At 41.1% G+C, this 27895-nt stretch overlaps 1 protein-coding gene across 1 annotated transcript; it reads left to right on the top strand.

Annotated features, from left to right (window-relative positions):
- The first annotated feature begins 11306 nt into the window (after positions 1 to 11306).
- Positions 11307 to 26892, top strand: LOC118787183 (snake venom 5'-nucleotidase-like). The gene is made up of 9 exons (XM_036542648.1): positions 11307 to 11650; positions 12857 to 13079; positions 14391 to 14579; positions 19495 to 19692; positions 20376 to 20530; positions 20926 to 21034; positions 21840 to 21989; positions 22926 to 23126; positions 25884 to 26892. The coding sequence occupies exons 1-9, from the start codon at positions 11318 to 11320 to the stop codon at positions 26045 to 26047; spliced, it is 1722 nt and encodes a 573-aa protein (XP_036398541.1). The 5' UTR covers positions 11307 to 11317; the 3' UTR covers positions 26048 to 26892.
- Positions 26893 to 27895: the final 1003 nt, after the last annotated feature.

Raw genomic sequence — 27895 nt, 5'->3', positions numbered from 1 at the left:
TGTCCATTGTACCACTGTGTTTAGGCACCATGCGGTCACAGAAATCAGACCCATTGTTTCCGTTGAATGCCAAATGATATTCTTCTCAGTCTCGGCACAGGGACACAATGTTCATCTATCAAAAGTGTATTTCAGTGCACTACAAGTTGCGGTAACCAGTCTTTTGTGGATGTGAAATCTTTAGCAAACAGCAGCTACAGTGCTTTTGTCTCTAAGAAGAAGACAAAATAAGAGGTAGCCTCTTTTGAAATGCACCTTGATGTTCATAAAGTAGAAATGGGCTGCAAATTGAAGCTGAAGAATTGGAGAACTGAAGAAGGACTCTCTGCCTCATTTTTTGTGCTCTGAAGTCCAGCCATTTTCAAGGCTCTGAATTCAAACAGCATGTGTTCCAGACATGATAAGACAATCCCAGATGAAACGATAAAATGAGACAGGGTGTAGGGCTATTCCATTAAGGCTCTAATGTGCTGATAAAACTATCATCTATGCGTGGAAAATCTGTGAATAAGAGAGAAGATGGCTCAAATATATCTATGGATGTGCACATTTTAGGCAGCTGGAAGCACGGAGATTTCAAGACCGTGGTTAAGAGCCAGTGATACATTATTGGCTTTATAGTAAAGATGAAAGAGGCTTTGTTTTTAAAAACGGGGTAGGGAGGATGTCTAAACAATCACTGGTGTCCTAGAAAGCCCCCCTTTTGGGTATCAGTGTGCCTGCATAGGTTTGGCATGGGTCCCTCAAACTGTCACCAATGACCAAGCTCTATTGAAGTTCAGTCGATTCGCGACTGTCCATGATCTTAACACATCTGGAGCTGGGGCTGTTCAAAGGCAGTGCATAAGCGATCACAGGAAGCAGCAATGGAGACTGTTGAGATGCACCACAACATGAAAGTAAGATGGTCTTCAGTTTCTGTTGCATGAATATGGATATCAAGGTTCCCTGAGAGAAGGATAGCACCAGACCCTGCACACTGGAACCTCTTGGCACCCGAACAGTATCTGCTTCAGCAAAAAGAGTTTTAAGCAGCCAATGAAACGTGTTTTATTTCTGCTCTGGTTGGATCTGAAGCTGGAAATTTTCGTAGAATGTGCTAGAGAAGGGATACTGCACACATTCATAATTATTACTTTTCTGCTGCTGATTTTTTTGTGTCTTCATCACCTAGATGAAGAAATAAACACTTAATCTCCAATCGTATGTATTTTCCACGTGTGTGTGAGGGCGTATGTAGCTGTGTCTGTGGCTTCTATAGTGTAATTGCTCTACTTAGACTTCATTCACACACAAAGAGTGTCTCACAGTGTATTTGTATGTGGTGTGCAATAGTTATAGAAGGAGGAATCAATGTGATGTTTAAAGGATGATTTCATGTGGCTTTATCAGACATTTCATTTGCTGAAAAGGGCTTAAACACTTGACACTCATAGTTATGGACAAAGCACTTCGTGGTTTAGAATTAATAAAGGATTAAGCAGAGATGAGATGTTTCATAAGTACTCCCAAAGGGCAAGGTATATGACACAGTGTGTGTGTGAGTGTGTGTGTACAGATTTCCCTTTTTGAAACTGATACTGCTGGCATACTAGATCAATATCTGGGGTGTTAAATAATAGTTCACTTTCCCTCATTCAACGTGAGTAGAGGTGTTTCAGCACAGATGTCTATTGAAGCGTAGCTCAGACAGTAAGCCAGAGTGCTTAGACTGAATTAGTGGCACTTAGGTGTCACCTCTGACGGCAGTGGAGCTGTCATATCATAGGGCCGTAGGAAAAAAAAGGTGCCTTTGTATTTTGGCCCTCCTGCTGTCATAGTTCACTAAGCAGAGGAAGCACAGTGTTCTAATGGCAACCGAGAGAGACACAGAGAGAGAAACCGAAATCATTGTCTTTCTATCTTAGAGTATCTCAACGTCTCGTTCTCATTTTCTCACTCCCTTTCCCTCTTTCCCAGTTTCTGCCATTTTTTTTCTCTCTCTCTCTCTCTCTCTCTCTCTCTCTCTCATGCAGTGTCTATAATTTTTTTCTCTCTCAATCTCTCTTTCATTCTGTCACTGTTTCTCTCTCTCTCTCTCCATCTATAATTATTCACCTTCAGGCGGAGTGAATGTCAGGTTTTCTCCCGAGGGCTTTTTGTTTCTCACACAGATTGCCCGTCCCATGACGATGCAAAATCTCGAAATCCCTCTGAATCTCCAGGGGCGGCCCCATTAGGATCGCCTCAGACAAAGGGATTTGCAGCAAGTGCACCCACTCTGAAGCTCCGGGGAAGAGCATTTCTTCTCCTCTGTCATAATACTCATAAATAGTGGTCGTGTTTCAGGTAAAAGAAAAAAAAAAAAAAAACGAAAAGATGAATGATTTTCATATTCGCTTTCTGTCTGGGCTTCGCCCCATAAGTAGATGTTTAAAAGTTTACGATGGAACAGATCCATTATGGGCTATCATTGCATCATCTTGGAGGGACAGTGCCCTGTGGTGCGCTTATGTTTATTTCCTCCCATGGGCCCCTTTCCTGTGAAATCAGACTGCCCATTAAAAAAGTCTGGTCAAAACACTGTGGCGAAGCTATTGGTGCCATCCTTGTGACGAGTTCCCTAGAAGAGCTGTTTTCCCCGGTCTGGGCATGGGGGAATCCACCGAGTAAACTGGTTTTCATTACCAGGCGAGCTCTTAATTAATTAAGTTTTATTGAGCTGTTAATGAAATCAAGGATGTGGGTTTGACTTCACTTGACAGGTACAGCATGCTTGTCGTTTAGGCGCAGCAGCAGGACTCCTGGCACGGCTACGCGTTCGGCTCTGAATTGGACCCTCCACATTAGAATGCTGCGGATTACACAGGGTTGGTTTACGATTGCCCAAATTAAAAATGGCTCCACGTTCAAAATATATTTCACACCAAATGGTTCCCTTATCAGAGATAGGTAAACATCTGTTTCGAGAAATATGACGGTGGCCGCATCTCACGTCTCATTCGATTAGCAGTGATGGAGCTACTTTACTGGCAATGGATGAAGATTAAACTGGTGATTAATTGTCACTATTAGAACCAAAGGGAAGCTGGCATTTATAGGAGTTTAATTTCACTGTCAGAGACTCAATGGGAGAAACAGGCCTGGGGCAATAGAGGCTTTGGTTTGTCCTCTCCAGGCTGGGCTTAGAGTTCCATCTGAGAACGGTTTGGCTGCAGGGTGGAGCTGGACCTCTTCTTAAAGGCCTGGAGCTTTTCTTAAAGGCCTGGAGCTCTTCCTGAAGCCCTGGACCTCTTCATAAAGGCCTTACAGTCCTTATCCAGCTTTCATCTGTAGGCTATTGCTACTGTCCTGTGTGTGCATCTCATATTGACGTCATCATTGTGTTCGGACCGGATTGAGATATTATCCGTAATATTATTCCGCTCCCTTGATATTTATCTGGCCTGAGCACAGTAATGACATTTACAAAGCACATGCCTGTGTCATAGCCTGTGGCACGTGTCTCCTGCAATGACAACTCAAGCTCCAGACATTATTATTGCTTTGCCTAGCGGGCACTCTTATGCAGAGAAACTTGCATGGCTCACATATCACGCTTTCATACTTCTGGGTATTTTTTCTGAAGCGATTTGGCTTATGTACCTTGTAAACTTAACTTATCTAAGGGTACAACAGCAGTAGTCCCACCTGGAAACTCAACATGTAACCTTTCACCACAGTTCAACCTACCGCACCACATTGTTTCCCAGATAGTATGGAGGTTCCAGAGAGAAAAAAGTTGTTTCGCTGACCAAATATTAGGAGACTAATTTAGTACTCAGCACATTCTAATTGTGTAAAGGGCTCTGCCATTGTACCCTTGAGCATGGTATAGCTACATACCATTACTAGTTCTGTAAATTTCCAGTTGTAATTATTGGATTATATGTAAAATATGTAGATCACCCAGGACTGACACTATTTGACATGGATTTTTTGTAGCCCAGTGAGAATAGCAGCCCAGCATTGCTCTTTGGTCACTGTCACAATTCCAGTCTTGTCTCTAATTCATCCACTCATTTACACGACTACTACCAATCCCACACGCTCATGTGGAGGGGGAGCAAACTGTCTTCTAATACAGGCATGATTTCATTACATTACTTTAAATTATTGTCATTTAGCAGGCACTCTTATTCAGTGACTGACGTAGGTCACAGTTTTTACATGTTATCCCTTTATACAGCTGGGTATTTACTGAGGCATTTCCGGGTTATGTACCTTTCTCAAGGGTACAGCGGCAGTACACCAGTGGGGAACTGAACCAGCAACTTTGTGGTTACAAGCCCTGCAATTTACCGCTATGCTACACTACCGCCCACTTCCAATCCATACTAAAACTCCAAAGTATTATGGACCCAGCAAATGGAGGACCACAGGGTGGGCAAGCATTAAAGGCATGGGGCGAGCATAAAGGCATAACTCTACAGTCGCCGGCAGGCAACAGCAAATCATGTGACATTAGATTTCCTCCTGTAAAGCATTTTTGTCCTTTTGATGGAGTAATAGGGTCAAGCGTCTTCTTGTTTGTGGGGAAAAAGGGGGGGAGTGTACCGCCCTGCGTTTTCCCGGCTGCAATCGAACTGCAGACCCAGGGGCACGGAACGCGCAGGCCGAAGGGAAATCTAATAAGCGTCACACGCAGCGAGCAAGGCGTGGACGCCGGGCAGAGCTATCTGTAACTGTCAGGCTGCTGTCGCCGGCCGAGGCTGACGGAGTGTCTGATTGCAGCAGGTTTGTGGAGTCTGCTTTTTATCCCCCCCTCTCCGGCTGTCCATCACCCCCCGCCCTCCCCGACAGGCTCGGTCGTTAATAATGCGGCGTATACTGCCGGGGAAGGGAGGACGGGGGTTCACCTGAGGAAGCGACCTCTCCCTGACCCCGCCGAGAGGCTTCGATTCCATTGGGAGGCTCCGTCGCAAGCTTTGTGAATAGCGGCAGGAATGAGACGATAAGCACCGATAAGCACCCAGCAAGCGGCGGCGTTTTGTCCCATCAATCCTTTCTCTGCTGAAAGATCAAAATGAAAGATTTTCCGCCATTGTCATTCTGTTTCTTTTTTTTTTTTTTTTTGGTAAAGGATCAGCGGTCACTTTGGTGTCACGAAAGTCAAAACTTTCCGAAAAGAAATCGAAACCTTTCACTTCCGAATCAGAACTTTAGAGATTAAAGTTTGCTTTTAAAGTTGAAATAATTTGACTTTTTTTTTCTAATGGGCCCCATGCTCCTTCATACAGTACAACAGTCATCATTCAGAAAAATCTATGGCTTGATGTTTATGTTGCAATTGCAGTTTGTCACCATTGCCTCTAAAAAAATCACTTCAAATCTTTACTTTACCACCTGGTCTTCAGTTAGGACACAGAATTCTAAATTCAAAATATATGATGCCAGCTGTATTGGGGAAAAGGCTGTTGTGGTGGGCATAAAGACAGGGCTAAAAAAGACTGTGATGTACTTATTGGTGTCAAATCGTACATAAAGTAGGCATGTAAATAAATGGAACTGCAGAGCTCTGATTTGGGTTTAATATGTTTACATATAACAGTATCTCTTAACCCAATTTCAATAACCCTTCATCTGTGCCTTCAGTGTGAAGCACACAGTGATAAAATAAAAGGTCAAAAGCCATATTAAGAGCTGTGACACCACAAAATGGGCATGCTGAAAGCTGCAACTAGATTCAAACACCTAGATTCAAAACTACTTTCAAATGTACACTTGTGCACAATGTGTCTGTCTTTGCTCGAGGTAATGTTTGATCTACGGCGACACTTTTTCCCGGTTTGTATCAGTAAGACCAGCCTCAGTGGGTTGAAGGGATATTTCTGGTCGTTGTGCTGAAATGAGCGCAGTTTGAAAGACAGGGAGTTCTGTTTGCCTGCCCCCCAGTCCTTGGAGGAGAATGCTGTTTGGCAGTGTCAGCCTAATTCCAGCTGCAGATAAAGCAACAGGCCCCCAATGACTGGACAAACACCGGCGCGAGGAGGACTGATAAAACTGTACCTGTATAATCCTTAAAATCCCTGCCTCGTTAACAAGTTACATAATTAACAGCCTAGATGGATTAGAGGATGAATCCTCTATTCGCGCAGTATAAGAAGTACATGAGGGATTTGAAACGTCTTATCTGACTAGATAGTTCGTACGAGGAAGGTGTAAGGTGGCAAATGTCCGTCTTTGCTGGGAATTTCAGTTTTGACGGACAACTTTCTGTCAGACTCAGCACAAACCCTGTGCGCGTGCAAGGTGCTCCGGGCTGAGCCAGCGTGGTCTGACAGACTTAATGACACAGCCAAATTTCTGTAATCAGATTCTGCGATCGGATGCCACGTCGCGTCGTTGCAAGGTCAGTCTAAAACTGGCCAGAGCTGCATTTGCTGAGTTTTTACATTCACACTGAGCATAAGGATTTTGAATCTCAAACAATGTGAAAAGTCTGTTTAGTCTTGCTAGCGCGTCACAGGACAGGGGTGTCGAAAAACTGACAAGAAATATGGGGAGAGTCATTCAACACACTGACAATTGCACAAAGTTACTGAGTCAATGTGCTTTCCTAAATTATTCTGCTATGAAGTGTAACTGAGAAGAGGCAGTTGTATACAATCAGAGTTAAGAAGACAAACGACCTCAACGATCAGATCGAGTAGAGGCCTTGGAATGAATTACAGATGTTACTGATACCTCATCTAATTCTATGACCATAATAGTATTAAATAAGGGAAAGCCACTTTTAATCTGTATGCAGAAATGTGACTGGCTTGTTCTCCTGCTTGTTTACCTTATAGTGTGAGGCTAATTTGACAAAGACTTAGTATTTTAGTATTATCATATATTATTATATAGTATTTTAGTATTATTATTCAGGTGTGCATTTTGGTTGGGTGTCATATTTAATCCTGAATAATTTGTCACTGACTTCCCATTTTTAATTCTAATTGACTTTTTGATATTTGATTACTTGAGAGGATTTTTTTTAGGACTTGCTGTCTGTTTATTGCCTGCAAAGTAAAGCAAACGGCTCCACAGACTCCAAAAGCTGCCAGTCTGGGCAGGCATCACCTGTTCGAATCCACCAGACACCCTAATGCTCAGCCATCTCCTCTCCCAGGTGACTGTGGCATGCCATGATGGTGAGTGTTTTCCATGTTAACTCACTGAGGTGTGGGGCTAGACAGCAAGGCCATCAGATGACTTTACTCCAGAGAACTGTTATCCAGCTCTGCCCACATGGTCACATGTATATGCTGATGTTCATTCCAGCGCAGCTCTTAATCAATTAGGTCTAAATGAGCCGTTTTTAAAATATGACTTTGATAGATGATCTGAGTTTGCAGTGGCATCAAATGACAGGTAAATGCTGTTAGTCCTTTGTGTGAGAGAAATGTGTGTGATTTTGAGAGGCACAAGCCTCTGTGTTTCTGATCAATTTGTCCCTTAGGCTATTTAGAAGTACCAATTAGTATTCAATATGATTAAGAATAATTAGTTGTTTAATTGACTGTTCTAGGGCCTATTGTTGAGCAAGACATTAAACAAGCAATTAAGCTTAATTGAGACAGCTGTGCCTTCTTTCTTTAAGAACCAGATATTACCAAAAATACACTGTTAAATTATTTCAGGTGTAAACAAATAATCTTCTGAACAAGGATGTGATCTTGCCAAATTTAACTTGGAAAATTCAATTCAACAAGAGTCTTTTCATGCCTGGATAGCAGGGGCTTCAGGTGGTGAAATAAAAATCATGGATGGCAGCATAAAGTTAATGGAAAAGCATAAGGAATATGAATATCAATATGAATGAATTAAAGCAAAATCACTCCATGGTGAAATAAAAGACAGTCACGGAACCCAGGGGGTATCTGTATCTGTACCCACTTGACGAAAACAAAAAGCACAAATAACAGACTAAAAATCAGGAGTTAAAGTCTTCCGAAGCTGTAATCCCCTTCTAGCTAACCAATCAAATTATTTTTTGGCATCTTACACACCCTATGTAAAAAGAAACCTTGAGGTGGGCCTTTGGAACATAAACTAAAACAACGTATTGTCTTGATCTTGATGTTCCCCCTACAATATCTTGATGTTACCCCATTTGATGTAACAGAGTCAGATAGCATGCAGGACTACTTGCAAAAGCAGGGAACAGGCATGCTGGTTATATCACCTCTCAGGTCATCACAATTTCCACTTATGACCGCTAACTCTTTCAGCATATAATATCTTAAATTAACTCTGAATCAACAACACACTTCTTCCTTCAAAGACTTGATTTAACAAGAATTCATTTAACAGCTCAATCAAACTTAATTAAAAGTTCAGATGCAACAAACATTGGAATTGTAGCGGGAAAAATGGAAATAAATCATGATTATTAATTTATTAGTAGTATTGAGTATCATACTAATCAATAGTAGAAATGTGTTAGTTCATAGCACAGATATGTATGTCACTGTGTGCACAAATTTTGGAAGGCCTGTCTCATGAACAGGCTCTGGCACACACAATGATACAGATAACCACATGCTCACAGATAATCCTGGCTGATGTGCACATACTGATAGACCTGTTTGCCATGCACACACACACGGAAACCTTTCTTGACATGTGTTGAACTGATCATGAACCGATGAGTGTTAGTCACGAGTAAAACATTACTCTGGCTTGAAGGACCAGGTTTGCGCCCATTCCATACAGAACAGCCAGAGAGGCCTTGAAGGATGTGGTGTACGACAGTACCGAGACTAGTTCTCTGAAGTAATGTTGTCTAATGGCCCTGCTGTCTAACCACACCTCAGAAGAACACCATCAAGGTCACCACAGTCACCTGGGAGAAGAGATGAGGCCGAGCATGAGGATTTCTGGTGGATTCAAGCCTGTGATGAATGCCCCTCTGGAGTGGCTGAATACCTTTTGGATTTTGTGGAGCTCTTTATAATCAGTAGGTGCTTGGGAAAGCAAAGTACTCTCAGGACCAGAGTTTAGAAACACCTACTGTCTCTTTAGCAGATCTAAAAGGTAAATATTACTTTGTGTGTTTGAAACACCTACAACATAAGGACTTGATAGGGCACGGTCATGCTTGAAGGATATCCCTTATTAAACATATGGCTGCGCAACTACAATAAAACTGTGCTGGACCTTATCATCTCAGCTGCATGCTTTCTTGCTTTTAACAGAGGTGAAATCATTTTGAATCAAAGCTATCAATTTGAAAATAGTCCAAGTCTCTGCCAAAGCAATGCTGTCTTTGAGTTGACTTGCCCTGTGTATCACAGGGGCATTCTGGGATCTCATGGTTGTTTATTGTGCTGAGAGTGACTGAGGGCCTTCGTTGGTGTAGTTCACTGCAGGATCATCCTCTATGAGTGCTGTTTTCCTGAGGAGTTTGCTGCTCTTTGCCGATAGTGCTTTTGACCTACTCCCTTCAGCAAGCTTCTGCGGTGAGGGACCCTGTGAGACCCCAGCTTTCCTAAAGTGAGACAGATGTGAATTACATCATCACTCCAGAGCAACTTACATAACTTTGTATACCATTCACTGTACTCTGTACTGTTTTCTAAAAAGAAAAAAAAAAATGCAGGAATGTGAAAGTGAACCCTCTTGGTGGGGTGTGTCCCTGTCACTAGACAGACCTACCCATCATGCAGCTTGCTCCCTTTGCACGGGAGTATTTACTGCTCGTGTTAACACTACTGTGGGCCCTGGATACTTTTACCTTGCATGTCCTCACATTATCCCGGAGTAGAACGGAGGACCGTGGTGATGGCGCAGCAGGTGGGTTATTGCTGTTATTGATTTGATCCTCAGTGCTCACATTCTCTCAGTAAATAGCCACATAAATATTTGACTCTCAGCCACATGCTTGCTCTTGCGGTCTAATTTAATTCAAACTGCGCAATACTCTCGGCTTGCGATCAAAGGGGAGACGCATTGTGACCTTAGACCTCTCTGTCTCCCCTCATTGTTTGGGACAGGCCATGGGTGAGGAGCTTGTGGGTTTAGCTAACCCAACTGTCTCAATTTCCCATTGTGGAAAAGCAGTGAAGGCTGTCGGCTTCCCTGTCTACGTACATTTCCAGGACAATCTTAGCAGCCCCCTGCATCCAGAAGGTCTAAACACGCTGGCATGTTGGCAAACCACAGTGGGTGTTTCCAGTCACAGTTCTTGGTAGATTTGCTATCATCTGCAGAGGGCCTACCATTCAGTTCACAAATTAGATCTAATAATTGTTTCCAGGATAGGAGAAAAATATGCGTCTTACGGTCATGTAACACTTTCGGTGTTTTAATGGTGCTAGCAATGTTTTTTTTTTTCTGTATTCGTGATTTTGGGAAATCAGTAGCCTACTGATCTCGTGCTAATATTCATCGGGACGTGCAGGGTATTCGTGGTTGGAGGTGGGAAGCCATTATTTTCCTCTTCTCAATTTGTGCTATAATGGTTTTAACATGTCAAGGCATGCATTATCAAACAGACTATCAGTCAAATAACCGCTATTCCGGGACTTCAGGAATAAACGCGCATTCATTGTATCGATACTATTTAGGAACAGGAGCTCTATTTACAAGCGTCTCCTGCCATCTGCTGAATTTATTGTGGTGCTGCAGCTGGGAAAAAATCGCACTGTGCAGAGACCATTTCAACTTGGAGACTCAGAGTCAGTCTTAACATCGAGAGAGGTACTGAAGTGAACTGGTTTCGTTGTGTATTTCTTGGACAGCATTGGGAGGTCAGCAGTTTCAGAAATACTTGGTTAAATTTAATCACACAGAGCAGCCTTTTATGCGTAAGATTCAAACGCAGACCTGGTTAAACCAGAGCTTAATAAAACAAATAGCAAACTATTTTCATCTTCCACTGTAAATTTTAGAACAACTGAGTACGCATTTCTTGAATGCATTTAAATATACAGAATGTGTATGTGAGTGCAGTCATTTGTAAGAAGTTTTTGAGTTGTCGGTATCCGATCTAGGTCTAAAGCAAAAAAGAAAGGTTCCAGCCCTGAAATATTTCCCTACGTTGTGTACATTAAAGTACCTTCCCAGTTGGGTTAACTGCTTTAGTTTGTCTGCCTTTTTCATACACAGCGTGGTTCAGGTGTTTCAGTTTTATTATTTCCATAGATCTAGTAATTGTGTTCTGATGGGCTGAATCACAAAGAATAACAAAGATGCGGCAAACATCTTGGGAGCTGTGTTTATAATTAACGTTGCCTTTTCATAGCCCACGCCCAACATAAACTGGCTGTTGAACTTGACGGTTCTTCCAGTTGTCGTGGTCACACGCAGTGAAATGGAGCGGCTGGCCAAACGGCTTCAGCTCGTGGTTTTGCTTATCCACATTGCGAATACTGTTTTTGTGTCCAGCTTGGAGCTCACGCTGCTTCACACCAACGACGTCCACGCACGAATAGAGGAGACCAGCGGGGACTCCGGCAAGTGTACCAAAGGAGTATGCTTCGCCGGAGTGGCAAGGAGGTATACGAAAATAAAAGACATCAGGGGCAGAGAGACGAACGTATTGCTGCTGGACGCGGGTGACCAGTTCCAGGGTACTGTGTGGTTCAATTACTACAAGGGCGCTGAAGCTGCGCATTTTATGAACAAACTCGGGTATGACGCGATGGTAAGTCCTTTCAAAGGTCATTTTGAAAATCACATTTTTTCTTGTATAACATTGTTGAGTTAGAATGCAGAGTGACAGATGTACTTATGGAACTTCGTATAAAAGGCTTAAAACAAGTCAAACATTTTTAATAATTATATCATCACGTGTTTGGCAGTCAACGGAGTCAACAAACAAGGTTGTGATAAAATATTTAAAAGGGTAAATGTGTTTAACTCAAAGCCAATAATAGCGTTTAATTCGAGTGTAATTAAAGGTGGCACTAAAGTAGTAAATTAGATTGAATGCGCTGTTTCGTCCTGATTCGCTACCTGCAATCGTCTGAATAGCCTATATTCGTTGTACATGTTACAAAGAAATTCTGATTCTGATTCTGATTCTATATGAACAAAATGCCAGAGCGACACCTGTGGTGGTGAAGTTTCAAACTGGATCAACATGTTCATATTTTCTGGGCAGCTCAGATGCCAACGCACGCTCAAAACGTGGGATGCATAAAAAAAAAACATATGTGAACAAAATCTGGAAATTATTGGACTGGGTTTTCTTTTTCTGGCCAGCAGTCATGGTTTACATTCTGTACATTCTGTCTTGATACACATATACAAAAAAAAAAAAAAAAAAATGAACGTACATACTTCTAGCAATGAGATAGGAACCTACATACCTCTGGTTATGAGACTAGTGTCCTAACCATAATACTGCACTTATGACGCTGTGGGTAATACAAGTTCTGAACATTATGTAAACAATTTATCCAGCATCCTTTATGCAACACCCCATTGTTTATTAATAGTTTCTGGTTCAGACACATATTAAAAATAGTGTTATTATTTTTAATAGCACTAATAATAGGATAGTTTGTAGGATTACAAACACAGTCTTCCATCAATTTTATGGTATAACTACTCCATCCTGGGGTGTCCTTTGTGAGCTGCTCCCTGATAATTCATTTATCAAGTTAAATGTCATATCAAGTCAAATCTGACTGCTTGGCATCAGTCACCCTGATATGTGTAATGCATAACTTATCATCTGGGGGTTATGCCCTTATCAAAAGACTATGTTGTATTCTTTGGCCTTGTGCTCTCCCCTTGTGAAGTACTTATCTTTTGATGTAAGCATTGCATTTTCGCATTGCCACAAGTTACTCCATGTCGTAATTATTATCTGATTCAATCATGAAAAGTATTGTTCTGATTTTAGGCGTTGGGAAACCATGAGTTTGACAATGGAGTGGAGGGGTTGCTGAAGCCATTTCTGCAGGAGGTAAACTGCACAGTCCTCAGTGCTAACGTCAAGCCAGACCAGACATTGGCTCCTGAAATCAGCGGCAGGTACTTGCCATATAAGATATTTAACATCGGTTCTGAGAAAGTGGCCGTGGTGGGCTATACGACAAAGGAGACACCAGCCTTGTCTCTGCCAGGTAAACATCCCTTTCATTGAGTCTTTAAATGGGTGATGGATTTCTTTAAACAAATATTTAAAATTCAGAGCACTGCATGAGTGACTATTATGATAATGACAAGACAGCTGAATCTTACTGATGAGGTCAGTAGCAAAGCTCACAGCTGTTCAAAGTGGTTACTCCAAGCCCTGAGGAGCCTTGCTGTTCACTGTTCCAACTTCAGTACATCAGGGGAAGTGAGATAGCCAAACTGATTTCCGATTGATAAGGTCCTCTCAGCCTCTCAGGATTGATTTCTTGGATGAAGTCATGCCTTCCAGTAAGAGGCGCCTCTCGTGTGTGGGCATGTTGCCCAAAAAGGAGCAGCTGCAGGGGCGTGTACACATACGCACGCAGTTGGTTCGTCTACAACATGGTTTCCAAAATATTGTATGACAGGGTGTTCCCACAACGTGTGCATGCATCCAGAGAGCACCTACCACAAACTTTGTCCTTAGAAATTTTCATTTTAAAAATGGCAAAAAAAGGGTCAAACAGGCCTTGTGTTCAAATTTATAATGCATAAATTGGTGAGCTCAGTTTTTAGAGGATGAAGAGTTCCTTCCTGTATTCTTTGTTTTGAGAATACGCGCTCTAAACACTTATATCATTAGTGGTTTCCGTGCCATGCTGAGGTGGTGCTTTTCTCATTGCAATGTCTTTAGTTTATAAATCATTAATGGATGATGGTGCAAATACAATATTGATCCAGCCAGTGCAATTCTATTGATCACATTTTACCCTGGTTAACATTGTGACTTAAAGAGATAATTTCCACCTCTCTGTAGGCATGGTGTGGTTGCAGAAAACGTTTAGAAGTTAGGATAAATTGCCAGAAGAAAATATACATACATATAAACACACATAGATACCCATTTGTATTCAGTTGCTAGGCAAACGGAAGTGACACAGTACCCGCACGCATCAGTAGCTCAAAAGAGTTAGCATTTTATTGCACATGAAATACGATGACAAACCCACACTTTCAGTCTGAGAAGTGCAGTGAACAGCACACCAGAAGAGTGACCACGTGAGCACAGGGTAAATGGACAGTCACTGGAGGTAAACTCAAGGGTCAGTTGGTCTGACGGGTTAACCCGTGTGAGATGCTTACCTGGGCAGTAACATTACCCCCTCATATTGGGGCAGTCCTTTTTGCCCTGAAGTGTGATTTTTGTTATTCAGATTGGCACACAAACAAGGGAGTGTAGTCTAAAGGCTTAGCATGCAATTCAAGTTTACTGTCCTGCGGGTCTGTAAATAACAAATGTTTTCTCTGTCTCTGGCCAGGTCCGCACTTAGTGTTTGAAGATGAGGTCAGTGCCCTGCAGATTCAGGTGGACAAGCTGGTCAGCTTGGGAATTAATAAAATCATCGCGCTTGGGCACTCCGGCTTTGAAGTGGACAAAGAAATTGCCAAGAAAGTGAGAGGGATAGATGTGGTCATTGGTGGACACACCAACACATTCCTGTATACAGGTACAACATTGTGTCATGTTTGTTTATGTTTGCACCTGGTTTCTGTACTTCATGCATCGTTAGCTGAAGAACTGAAAACGCAGGCATTTGTAATGCCATTTTCCACTGAGGGGGTGAAATCAGGCTGGCTCATAAATTCCTGTCTTATATTATTCCTTCCCAAGTGTAGAGTTGGAACCAGGCTATCTCATTACCCGTTTTCCACTGTAGATCTGGAACCAGGTTGGCTCATTATACACATTTTCCTCTGTCCTGCTAGAACCAGTCTACCCTTTGTCTGCTGTACAGCTAGAACCAAGTTTTCTCATTATATCCCTTTCCCCTAAAACCCTAAGTCACAAATTAATCTATTCTTGTTTAATATTCATCTCAGCTTGTATTCATCTTCTGTGAATAATTTTCCAAAGCCGCGAGCCAAGGTTGTTCTGTACATTGTAAAAATTACATTCCAGAGGAAGCTCTTTGGATGTGATCACAGAGTTTGCGGAGCTAGTGTTACAGAACTGACAAAACCTACAGTCACACTATGCAAATATCCATGGATGCTTTTGGCACGGGTCGTGGGAAGGTGTGCGGTGCCACTAAGGAGGGTGATACACCTCTGCTGTTGGCATTTCACCTCTGTTCTGTTCTGAGTCAGTAAAACATTACACATATAATGGTGTAACTTTAGCCAGGGTTCAAGGCTTTCTCTGGCCTGGAGCCAGAAGTAATCATCGGCCTTGTCCTGTACGTGAGCTTAGTATCCACACCTTTTATGTGGAACCTACACTGAGTATTGTGCAATGTTTTTAGTATAATTATTATATTCAAGTACCAGCTTTTCAGACTGGTGTTTCCCAAATGTGGGATGGAGAAACTCTTTCATTCCATTGGCTCATCTCCAGTGTTTGATTCATGCTTAAAAATTAAAAGAGTCTGAGCTGACTAGTGCAAAGCACACTGGCAAACTGCAGCAAGCAGAGCTGTCTTGAATGACTTTACAAGTGTCATTTCTTGGTACAGTTAGCTTTGTTGTGCCCCTCAGGTGGAAAGGATGTTTATTTTTTGTTTTTATTTTACATGCATTTCAAGTGATGTACCTGTGTTTTTTTTCCCCAGTGATGTCTTAGTAGTCCATTTACCATGAATGTAATTGGCTGTGAATTTTAAGACCTTTCTGTCAGTTGTCCATGGGATGTGCACATCCATTGAAACAAGCACTGGTGAAACACAGTGGGTATAGCTGAAAGAACCAAACAACACAGGGTCTTTTCCTTGTAATTTATTGAACAAAAATGAACTTGATAAATGACTGACCACTCTGGCATTAGATGCCCGATAAGAATCTCCATTTCCATGGCAAATAGTAAATGTTATTGCATGTTTCCTTGCTACACAGACAAAAACAGGAAATTAAAATGTCAGCTGGAAATACAGGCATCTGTCACACTAATGGCCTGGAGGCCTGGCGATATGTTCCTGATGTAAAAAAAAAAACTGTCTAAAGAATCTAAAATTCTCCCTCACATATGTACAGCCTTATTACCACCACTATACATGTGACCACCGGAACATGAGCACTATCTGACATAAAGTATGATTCAGCAAAAGCTTCAAGGAAGACACATTGCCCTTAAGCATGTATTGTTTAGCACATTTCCTGCCAATTTGCGGGGCTTGTGTTAGCAATGTTGTGTGGCTGCAGTTTATTTGCTTACAAAAGGATGCTATCTATGGAAATTATGATCAGATTAACCTTGAATAATGCCGAGTTCTAAAGATGCTGTCACATGGTACTTTTTTTCAGAGAGTTCCATGAATATAAATAGGTTCAAAATGCAAACAGGATCATGAAAAGTTACAATAATGATGAAATGAACAGGAATCACACAACTATATTTTCGTATCGGAATTATACATAGCAATACTATTGAGAGTGATTTCATGTAAATTATATTTAAATTTCAGTAGTAGTAACATTATTCTGATTCAATATTACAGTGAGTGATCATTATTATTATTATGTTACATTGCTTTAACTAGACACTTTTATCCCAGATCTTATCATTTTCAGATGTTGTTAAATTATACAGGAGGATATTTACTGATGCAAAGTAGGTAGCCTGCAATTAAACCAGCAACCTGGTTCACTGTGGTAATTGTTGGTGCTCTGCCCCATTGTCATTGTTTAGTCCTGGCATGGCAACCACCCAGTACATATGATTTGAGCTCCCAGGAATTGGGTTTGTTCAGTGTTCCACTAAGACGCACTGTCTTTGGTAAGAAAGCATTTAGCTACCTTGCCCCTTGGTCATGGAAACAACTATATCTTGAATGTTTAATACCCCTTCATGACTTTAAATTTTAATTAAGGAAAATTTGGTCACTGTTTGCTCTTGCTTCTAGCTTATTTATTTTGTTCTGTTTATGTACCTCTTATCTATTTATTCAAAGTCTCATATTTTACTATTATCTTTATTATTTTGATATATTTTTGCATCATATTGATTTGACTGTTAACTCCAGTAACAGTTTTACTGATTTCTGGACCAGGACTCCCTGGATGAAAGAGATTCTAGATCTCAATGGGATCGTATCCTGGTAAACAATAAAATAAATTTAAAAAAGGGTTTGGGACACAAGCCCTGCTCCATACCACAGAGGTGGGTACGTAACAGATGGTAGCACATCAAATGAACATCAGAATGAAAACTGGTTTTAAATTTTTTTTTAAAGTCCATAAAAATAAAAACATGGTGCCTAACAATTACCCTTCAGACCACAATATTTGCATCAAATAGTACTTAAGTAAACACAGAGTCTAATGGTAATCTGTAAATGGAACATTACCTTAAGTCACATTGTTTTTATGATGCCAAGCAATGATCTCTAAAAGTAACACTGCATTAGCTAATCATACTTGAAGTGAACTTCCTGAGGGATGGCGTTTTTATGAAAGGGACAGCATTGGTAGCTGTTAAGTCTGTAAAGTGTGTGTGTTGTTTTTTCCACATTTCCTCCCCTTGCACATGCTCAGTATTGGATTTATCAAGCTCAGTTATAGCATCCATACTGGCACAGGGATTTCTTGTTCACATTTTATAAATTGGTTCTTCACTCTTCGCTTCTCTCAAGTAACTGAAAGACATGGGAGAGTTTAGGAACACCCAGAGCTCTTCCAAAAACATAATTTATCATTTAACACACACTCACATGCACGTACACTATATTCTATGTTCTAACTATTTCTACAGTCTAGTTTCATCTGTTTTACCTACAGTTAAATATAGTCCTGTCACTGAGTATGTGCATATTGGAGAAAACCTGGAGAAACAGCACCTACACTTCTATATAAGAGTCTATATAGCAGCCATTCTTCATCCATTCAGAAAAACACCCCAAAGAAGTTCAACTACTGGTTAGTCACTTTTTAAGTATGGTAGGGTCAGATGTAATGTAGTATTGCTGTCATGGGTTGTTTGATACAGAGCCCATTATAGATGCAGTGATTTAAGGTAGCATTTCTTGTTTGACTGCATTTTGACTCTACATTCCCTTAAATATTTTATGATGCCAGCATATTGCCCTTAAGGTGTTTTTACTGTTCTATGATGTTTTTGGAGATGTGGGGATTCAGTCTCTTTGAATCAGTGCGGTTTCTTTGCATCATGCGTAAATGTCATGAAAGCTAAGAATGAAGGGCTTTACAGTTTGTTTGAATAGAGCCCACACCTTTGGCCGTGTTTGATTATGCTTTACATTCATAAGCTGTAATGAGAAATGCGTGCTCTTCCAATTAACAGCACGAGTTTAATTAACTTCTAGTGAATTCTTGCTCATCATGTAACGGCTTGTGGTTGATTTGTAGCATTTTTTTCCATTAGTCCAGGGAGTAAATAAGGGCTATTCAGTGGCAGAGTATATATAGTTCTTCCAGTTCCAAGATACTGTTTCTTGCTATATAAAAGCCACGTTGACTATCAGACTGCTATCTCAATAAAATGAACACCATTTTGTGTATTAGTTCCTGATGAATTTACCCCGGATGTCCCTGGTTATCGTTATTGTAATCAATGATCTGTTCACTGAAAAGATAAATTTTATGGTATAGCAAACAGACGTTCAGCCAATGAACTGGCCTGAAAATAGTGTTACAGATTAACTGGAAAGCTGTAACTACTGTCAGTTTAACAGAAAAGGTTTTAATAGTTGATAATGAAAAGAGCCATTTTACTGACAGTTTCTTCCTTGCTGTACAGACCCCATTGAACTTTTGATCTTGCTTACTGTAAGACAAAACAATAATGACTTAAAGAAAGTAACTGGTTCGCTCATGACCTGTACTTTTTTGTAAACCGTTTATGAGTCCAACTACTGTGTTCTGTACTTGTGACCTTGTTTTCATTGTTTTTATTTTACATGCATTTCAAATGATGAACCTGTGCTTTTTTTCCCCAGTCATGTTTTAGTAGTCCATTTACCATGAATGTAATTGGCTGTGAATTTTAAGACCTTTCAGTGGTTGGTTCATTGTTTTGGTGGTTCATTGTTCATTTCATTGTGATATGAATTTTTGTGTACACATACATATACATTTTTCTGTACATATGTATCTCACTATGATACTGTAAATAATGGATCTCACCATGATACTCATAATAATAATTCATGTCAAATTAATAACAATGCATAGAGAATATATTTCAGAATTGTTTATAGTTTAATAGTTTATTGGTTATCATTACAATATTATATTTTAATGAATATGTTAAGTAATAGCTAATATGACCATTATTAATGTTAGTGATATTAATATGAATTATTAAACATTATTAATGTTAATCATATTATTGCCTTATGTTAATGAATGTTGTTAGTGTAACTACTTAATCAAATCATTGATAACTGTTTGGCTGCATTTCTGTTGCTGAAGGAAGCCCCCCATCCTCAGAGGTCCCAGTGGGGTTGTACCCCTTCATGGTGGCCTCAGAGGACGGCCGTAATGTCCCCGTTGTTCAGGCCTACGCTTTCGGGAAGTACCTGGGCCACCTGAAAGTGACATTCGACCAGGCCGGCAACGTCGTCAGGGCAACGGGGAACCCCATCCTTTTGAACAGCAGTGTGCCGCAGGGTAACATTTCCCGGTCTGGAACTTTATCGGTTTTTGAATGTGCAGTGTATTTGCCAACGTCATCCTGTTTGATGCACCACGGGGTCATTTATGTTCCATGTCGTAGTGTCTTTCACGTCCTAACTGGTGCTTATACTTGTTTTTGCTGTCTTACTGTACAAGCTCCGGATTGCCCTCATATGAGGACAATAAAGTTATGCAATCACCTAATCTATAGTGCTTCCCTGAAACTGTTCAGAGGGCATGGGCCTGCAATAATCCCCCACAGAGAGAGTCATTGACATATGCTGATCCAGCTTTAAACTGTTTATGGTTGTTTATGCATTCATTCATTCATGCATTTTCAGCACAAAAGACACATTACAAAAGGTTCTTTTGAATAAATATGCATTGCCAGCTTGCATCTGTTCCTTTACATTAAGGTCATTCAAGGTAAATGTGCAAAGCAACACAACAACACACACAATCGTGTGGTTCTTCCAGTCTGAAACATGTTGCTTATTTATTTTTTCGACACAGTGGCACCATATTTTACATTTGCACTGACTACAAATTTTGGATTGTTGATAGTAGTTTTTAGTCATTAGTTATTTTGTCAGTGGTGGGTAGGAGTTTTTTGTTTGTAACTGGAAGCAAAAGTGCTTCATAGTGGTGACTTGAGTTCTTGTTTGCTTTATTACCAGATCCAGGCATTCTTCAGGACGTGGAGGAGTGGAAAAAGAACCTGGCGAATTATTCTTCTCAGTACGTGGGGCAGACTCTGGTATACTTGAACGGGACCTTCGAGGAGTGCCGATTTCGGGAGTGCAACCTGGGGAATATGGTCTGCGATGCAATGGTGAGCAAGCCCCACAGGCAGTGCCAGGATTTCGAAAACCGCTCTTCTCCCCCACCTCTTCCCCACCCCCACCCCCCCCCCTCCAAAATGTGTCCAACAACTAATATATCTCTTTGACAAGATCCATTTGAAGACTTGTCAGAATGAACAATTTAAAGTGATCATATCATAATAATTTAAATAAATGAATAATTTAAAATAAAACGCCATTGAAAATAGCATGGATATTATTCTCCCCACACCACACATGTGCCATTCAATGCAGGTTGTATTACTTTGCAAAATGAACTGTCTTCACATTGTTGTGCATAGCTCTGCTCCTTCCGCCCCTCCCTCCCCTCCTTTAAACGCATTGCTTCAGGATGGCTACCCTGAGAACGTGTCTCCTCCCGCAGGTTCACCACAACCTCAGAAACGCGGATGAGGTGCAGTGGAGCCACGTCAGCTCCTGCATCCTGAACGGCGGGGCCATACGGTCTTCCATCGACGAGCGCAGCAGGAACGGTGCGTACCGAGCGGCGGCCCAGCTGTGCCGGAACGCCAGGGTCACCCGGGAAACTAACTGCCTGCTTTTACGCCTCCGTGCCATCATTTAAAAAAAAAAATCACTTCTGAGTTGTAGTTGCAGCCGCTTGAACTGTAAAGAGAGTGCACCTCGGTATGGGTTTCACCCCAGCAGCCTGAAAAATTCTGAATAGAAAGTGAGAAGGCTTCCTTTTCGAATGCAAATGAGGCTGTATTACATTATATTATTGTCATGCAGCAGATGCTCCTATCCCAAACGACTTATATTTAGGTTACAATCCAGTTATACAGCTGGATACTTACTGAGGCACCTGTGGGTTAAGTACCTTGCCCAAGAGTATAGCAGCAGTGCTCCAGCGGGGAATCGAACCAGCAACCTTTCTGTTACCACCACTGTGCCTTACTACTACACCGCACTGCTGCCAAAAGGCTGTTTACCAGTGGTGTCGTTTTGAATGTGGCATTGGATTGTACACATCTTTGTATATATGTATGTAGCCTATGTATATATCTTGATGTAAAGGCTGTTGAAAGAAACGTCATCATGCGAGGACAAATCGAAAGGTTAGAAGAGGCTGTGTGCTTATTGGATGCGATGCGTTGAAAGATAGGAAGAAGTCGTGTTTATTGGATGTGACATCATGAAAGATGAGAGGAAGCTATGTGTTTATTGGATGTGATACAATGACGATTGGGAGGTGGCTATGTTCTTATTGGATGTGTAACACGATGACAATAGGGAGGAGGCTGTGTGCTTATTGGATGTGGTGTGATGTCGCTCCAGGTTCCATCACCATGGAGGAGGTCATATCAGTCCTGCCTTTCGGAGGGACCTTCGACCTGGTGGAGCTGAAGGGGTCGACACTGAGGAAGGCGTTCGAGCATTCCGTCAGGAGATACGGAGGGAACACGGGGGAATTTCTCCAGGTGTCGGGTAAGGCTGCGTTGGAGAAAATTTCATCTCGTCCCCCCTCTCCTTCTTCACCTGTAAAATCAATGCCAGTTAATAAATCACAATGGGTTCAAAAGTTAGGCAGACAAAACATAACACTACACAAAAATGACAAAAATGTCTTTTATTGTCTCCTGCAGGAGACAATCTCATAGATGCACACTCGGCATCAGGGAGAGTATCCCAAAAAACATAAGGCACTAAGCAGTCTTTTGCATAGCACTGAACAAACAAAGAGCCCCAGTGTTTGCAACCCCCCTCCTCACAGAGTCCAATTGTTTTATCTTAATCTTAAACTCAAGGTCGGTCTTCTGGGCAGTGTCCACACAATGTCTAGCTCTCATTTTCCTCCCAACAATAGGCCTTACTTTGTAACTTACAGCACACATGTAGAATTGTTCTCTTTTCTACACCCTCTCAGTTCTACTTCGAGATATCTCACAGCTGCATACCTTCCCACAGTCTCCTGTACACTTCTGACCCTTCTTTTTTAGTGCATACAAAATATAATGGGACATATATATACATATATATATTCTTTGTTTGAGGCTAACATATTGGATTGTCTGGTTCCCTTATACACTTCTAGACCTCCACATCCATAGTAGAGATAGAGTAAATGGCTGATAAATCAATATCTTTATGATCAACAGTAATCATGATTAATATGATAACGACTGTGATTTGTGTATTAAAAAAAAAGCATTAAAAGGGGGCAAATTACCTCAACAGCTGCAGGACCGGATTTCAGGGGAGGGGCCATCTTTGTCTCTAAACGGTAGAGCAAATGATCAGCAGGGAATGATCAGAATGATGAGAATGCATTTTTTGCTGGGAAGGGTGAGTGTCACTCTCATGCATGTTCACCCACTGCCCCCCCCCCCCCCCCCCCCCCCCCCCCCCCCCCCCCCATTCCAGGCATTCGGGTTGAGCTGGACATTTCGCAGCCTGTGGGTGAGCGCGTGACATCACTGGACATCCTCTGCACACAATGCCGGGTCCCAAGGTATGACCCCCTGGAACCGGACCGGACCTACAGGCTGGTGCTCCCATCCTACCTGGCAGACGGAGGAGACGGGTTCTCCATGATCAAAGAGGAGAGGCTGAAACACGACAGCGGTAAGGAGCCGTAGTTCTGAGGCAACAGCAGGGCATAGGGGCGAGGGAGGCGGGCTTCAAATCAGATTGTCACGTGCACAAAGCTAAGCATGCAAATAGATAATGAAAACATTTGAGACAATAAGCATCTATTAAGAAATGTGTAATGTTTTATTGTTTAAAAGCAGTCCAGTAAGCGTTGAGGAAGGAGAACAGAATGTCCTGTGTAGTAGTTTTGGTAAGCTGTTTCGTGTTAAGTGTTTGTAATTACAGGAAGTGCAAGACACATTTTCTCAGGTGATACTTCACATATTTCTTCAGTATGAAGCACAATTTGCATACCCAACATCAGAGCACAATACATTGCATCTGGAAAAACAGCCTAAAAGTGCAGTGATCCCAGTTATTTTTTTTATGTTCACATGATGATGTTCTTTGGGGACGAATATGACATGTACAGGATGGCTGCATGGGGTGTGTGGTTTCCTGTTAAAGGCAAATTATTTCCTTGACCCCAGCCGAGAGTTTCCACCAAGAGATTTCTTGTGAACTTTGCTCGTGACATGAGTTTTTCTCAGGGCTTGCCATGCACGTAATTGACTGTCATAAATCATGCTTATCAAACAGCTCTGATTCCTTTATTTTATCGCATCCCAAAATATGTGAGAATTTTTATCAACATCCAGGGAAAATGGGCGATAAAAGTTTCTCCTTGTCTAGACTCTCTGTGAAGAAAAGGCTGTCATCCACTTCCTCATAATTTCCAAACAGCTGCCGTTTTCATCAGTTGACCATTAGTGATATTTTTCATCCAGTGAGTGTGTGAAGGCTACAGCATCAGTAAGTATGGCCAAGTTGAAGCAAGGGTCAGAAAAGAAATATTAATGTAGAAAAAATATATTTTTCTCAGAGCTACTCATAAAAGTTTTTTTTTTCATGACTTTAAAAGCTAAAACAGCAATATATATTTACGGTTATAGGGATTTTGGAATACTGTTATATATTTAGTTTTCTTTTTTCTGGTGTGCTTTTGGTGGTACAGGTAAAACTGCAGTTTGATGTTAGGAGGTGACAGGATTTTTTCTGATGTGTATAAGTGTCATATGTGAGTAATATGTGGGTAATATTTTAGTAGGTTAGAAGTCCCAATTTGTATTTTAATGTGTTAAATCTACATTCATATATTTCAATGTTTATTTAATTAAAGCTGCAGTCACACTGTGTATTTTAGTTTATATGTTTTCATTTTTTTAAATTGCAGTCATGTATTTTAGTGAATTAATACTGGTCATACATTTTAGTGTATAAAAATGCAGTGATGTGTTTTAATGTATTGAAGCTAGTTGTGTTTTTCAGTGTATCGAAACTACAGTTGTGTATTTCTACAGCCTAATATTTAGGAAGGTCTTTGGAAGAGATGATTATTTGACTGAACGTCCGGTCACGGTGCTGTACTCCTCAAGGAGATGACAAGGCTGAAAACATGCAATAACAGGATAGCAAACCCCATATCTCAGTTCTGGTTGGAAATAATATTCAATGCCGTAGCATTGACTTTTGGGCATGGTTGTCTGAGGCCCTCTGAGGTCACACGCTGTGGGCAAGGGAACACCCAATGTGGGGCACAGGAGCGAGACAGGACAAGTGCTGGGTCACAACGCCCCCTCCTCCTAATCTTGTTTTGACAGGAACCATGGGAAGTGATCACCTCCTTTGCCCAAAAACATCAGGAAACCATTATTTTCCACACATTCATTCACTTTGATTAGCAGATGCCCTTACACAGAAAGACCCGTTTGACAAGTACTGCCAAGTTTGATAAGTATTATAAAACAATTAAGCCTGTGTTTGAAATAAGGCAAGCTACAATAAAAAAGCTTTTCTTCCTTTTTCTTTGATATCATTTTGTTTAGCTTGAGACAAAAACTTCTTTGCTCTTCTGCAAAACTGAATAAGAATCAAACAGAATAATTATAAGCAAGAAGAACTTACAGTGAAAGCCATAGCTTGCCTTATGCTGAGTATGGGCCATCTGCACGTTTTATATAGAGCATTTATTTTGAGAGCCCACCCAGAGGGCGAATAACATCCATAGACACCATATTTTTCTGTACTTTCTTTCTTTATTCATTCCCACAGCTGGAAATTTAGATGCCCGTTTCTGTAACATGGTCACTTCAGGCCACTGTTCCCAGTGGCAGTGGGTAGCGGTTTAAAACAAATTTAGAAAGGTTTCCGTGGGGATGACTGTAATGTTTGAAATACCCTTAAGGGGTTTGTTCTGCATGTTTTGCACTGAGACATTTGAATACCTGAAGCTAGGACAGACATTTCTTTGTTAAGTGACTTGTTAAAAATCTGTTAAAAAAATCAAACAATACCTGGTATGTGCTGGTACAGCTAAACCTTAACTGAGTTATCTGTATGATAAAGATTCCTTATAACTAACACCACCATTTAAGTTGTAGAGTCTTGCAATGTAATTGTAAATGAGAATATGGATACCTAAGCTAGAGCGCTGCTGAATGTGTGCAGGTGTCATTGGATGAGCATTATGATGTCATGCTGCACAGATTCTGCGCAGATGGGCTGACACAATGAGCACATTAAGTAGGACAAGCTTTCCAAATCAGTGGAACCTGTGCAGAAGCTGTGGCAGCAGGATGGCCTACAGCCTGACCCATGTCTGCATATGCAGGTGTAACGCACAATATGTTTCAGGCAACTTGTCAGACAGGAACAGGAAGCTGAGGGTGTGATCTGCTCTACCTTCCCCAGGTGACATGGACATCGCTGTTGTCGCCAACTACATCTATGAGCGGAAGAGAGTCCACCCAGCAGTGGAGGGCCGGATAACGGTCTCTGGCTCTGCTACGGCGAGTGCTGGTCATGTGATCCTGCTGTTGCTAGGGCTGTCCTTGACCCAAGTTGTGGGACACTGAGGACTCCATCAGAGAGGTGCGCCTACCTGAAAAATGACCTCACATCACACTACCACAATGCATCTCAGGGCCAGGAGAGGAGAGGCCACAAGAGGCCTGACCATGTTGTGTGTGAATGGACCTTTCTCATCGACAGGGTATGTAAAACTACTTCCGAAATCTAGGCTCAACAATTCCACTGTGTCATCACTTGAACCACAGGTTTATCCCCTCTCAGAATTTGAAAAGCCACAAACGCCAGTCTCCATGTTTTTGCCTTAAACATTTAGGGTGAAGGATTCAAAGCCGTATGCAATAACATAATTTGTGGAAAGTAATTAGCCATGTTTAAGGGTAATGCTCAGTGCCTGCCTGGAATCATTGGATTAAAGGAGTGTGCCTCAAGTGATTTCACAACTGACGCTGTGGGTGTGAACCGGGATTTCATGATGTCACACAGACTACAGGCCATAGGGACCAGTGAATTGCTCAGGTAACAAAACAGGACAAAACAGAAATAGGTCTGACAGCATGAAGTGACAAATTTCAACCTTTCAGACTTCCTCAGGCAGTGCTGATATTAAACAGTTGCCCTCCTATTCTATTTTTGATGTATAATTATATCAGAGGAAAGGATTGTGTAACTTATGAAAAGATTATTTATGTGGAATGTCTATGGCATGTACCATGCCTGCAAGTTTTATCCATTTTGTGCTCCTCAAAATTCAATATTTTAAACTGCTGTGATTGTACTGTAAGTTTTTTCTTATCAAAATGAAGCATAATTTGTTATTAAATCTTGCTTACAATGAATTTGCCAGGGATTTTGTAAAACACAGGGACAGCAACAGACTAACAATTGGCTGTCTGTTATGGTGTATATTTCTGCAGGAAGTTATAGCAATGCTGTTATTTCCTAAATAAAACCTGTAACTTTTTAATGGGTTTCATGTTTTCAGCAAGCTATGAAAAATGAGAACATTTTACTCACTGTAATTGTCAATTCCACCTGAAGTGTGACTGTGTGGTCCCAAATCGTCAGACGGCACAATGACCATGATTTACAAACGGAGTAGGACTTACACTGCTTATATTACAAGATCTACAGTTGCAACACCAGACACTAATCAGGCTTTCTTCCTGAACTGGAAGGAGCACCAGTCTGCCTCTGCTGTACTGTCACCGGAAAGGGCACTGTGGGAAGAGATACAGACCTTATCATAGAACTGGCAATAAAATGCTGCGCGCATGGAAATTCTCCATTTGTAAAAGGAAAACCATTGAACAGCCACGTTTATATGGATTTATATTTCTAAAAAGTTAAAAAGCAGGAATAAATGAACTCATTGAGTCCATCCTGAACCCCAAACCCTACCCAATCATAAAAATAGTATATTCACAATATATTAGAGAGAATATATACTTTAGCCCAATCAATATATTGAAAATATGTAAATTATTGTAAATTATTTTAGTATATCGAAACCTATTTTGCAATGATACATTTTAAATGTATTTTCCAATATATTCTTGGCCTGAGCAACATATTTTTCAGTGTATTACAATATATTTCATTTACAATGGGTAAACTATTCTATAAGGTTTACAACAACACTGGACACTTATTTCCAGCATACTATACAGTCCATGTACTATGACACTAAGGAAAAAAAGAATAAAAAGGATACTTACTCTGAGCTACAGTACAGGGAAGACTTGAAAGGTGCCATCTAACTGGGCTAAAAGCAATGAAGGAGTCAGTTCATTTCAAAACTGATACTCAAAGCTGATCCTCACTTGACCTTTATATAAAGCAGTGGTGTGCTGTGATATTTGCAGGTGGGTGTGCAAATTACAAATAATTTTCCA

Source organism: Megalops cyprinoides, chromosome 12 (assembly GCF_013368585.1).
Source record: "Megalops cyprinoides isolate fMegCyp1 chromosome 12, fMegCyp1.pri, whole genome shotgun sequence".
NCBI lineage: Eukaryota > Metazoa > Chordata > Actinopteri > Elopiformes > Megalopidae > Megalops > Megalops cyprinoides.
The sequence above is the reverse complement of the archived record's forward strand: the minus strand, read 5'-3'. Positions and strand labels throughout refer to the sequence as shown.

Bases quoted from the DNA above. Each gene is read 5' to 3' on its own strand.
- LOC118787183 (XM_036542648.1), top strand. From the start codon at position 11,318: ATGGAGCGGCTGGCCAAACGGCTTCAGCTCGTGGTTTTGCTTATCCAC. The intron at 19,693-20,375 runs GTAACATTTCCC...CTTTATTACCAG, and splicing joins GAACAGCAGTGTGCCGCAGG to ATCCAGGCATTCTTCAGGAC. The intron at 20,531-20,925 runs GTGAGCAAGCCC...CTCCTCCCGCAG, and splicing joins ATATGGTCTGCGATGCAATG to GTTCACCACAACCTCAGAAA.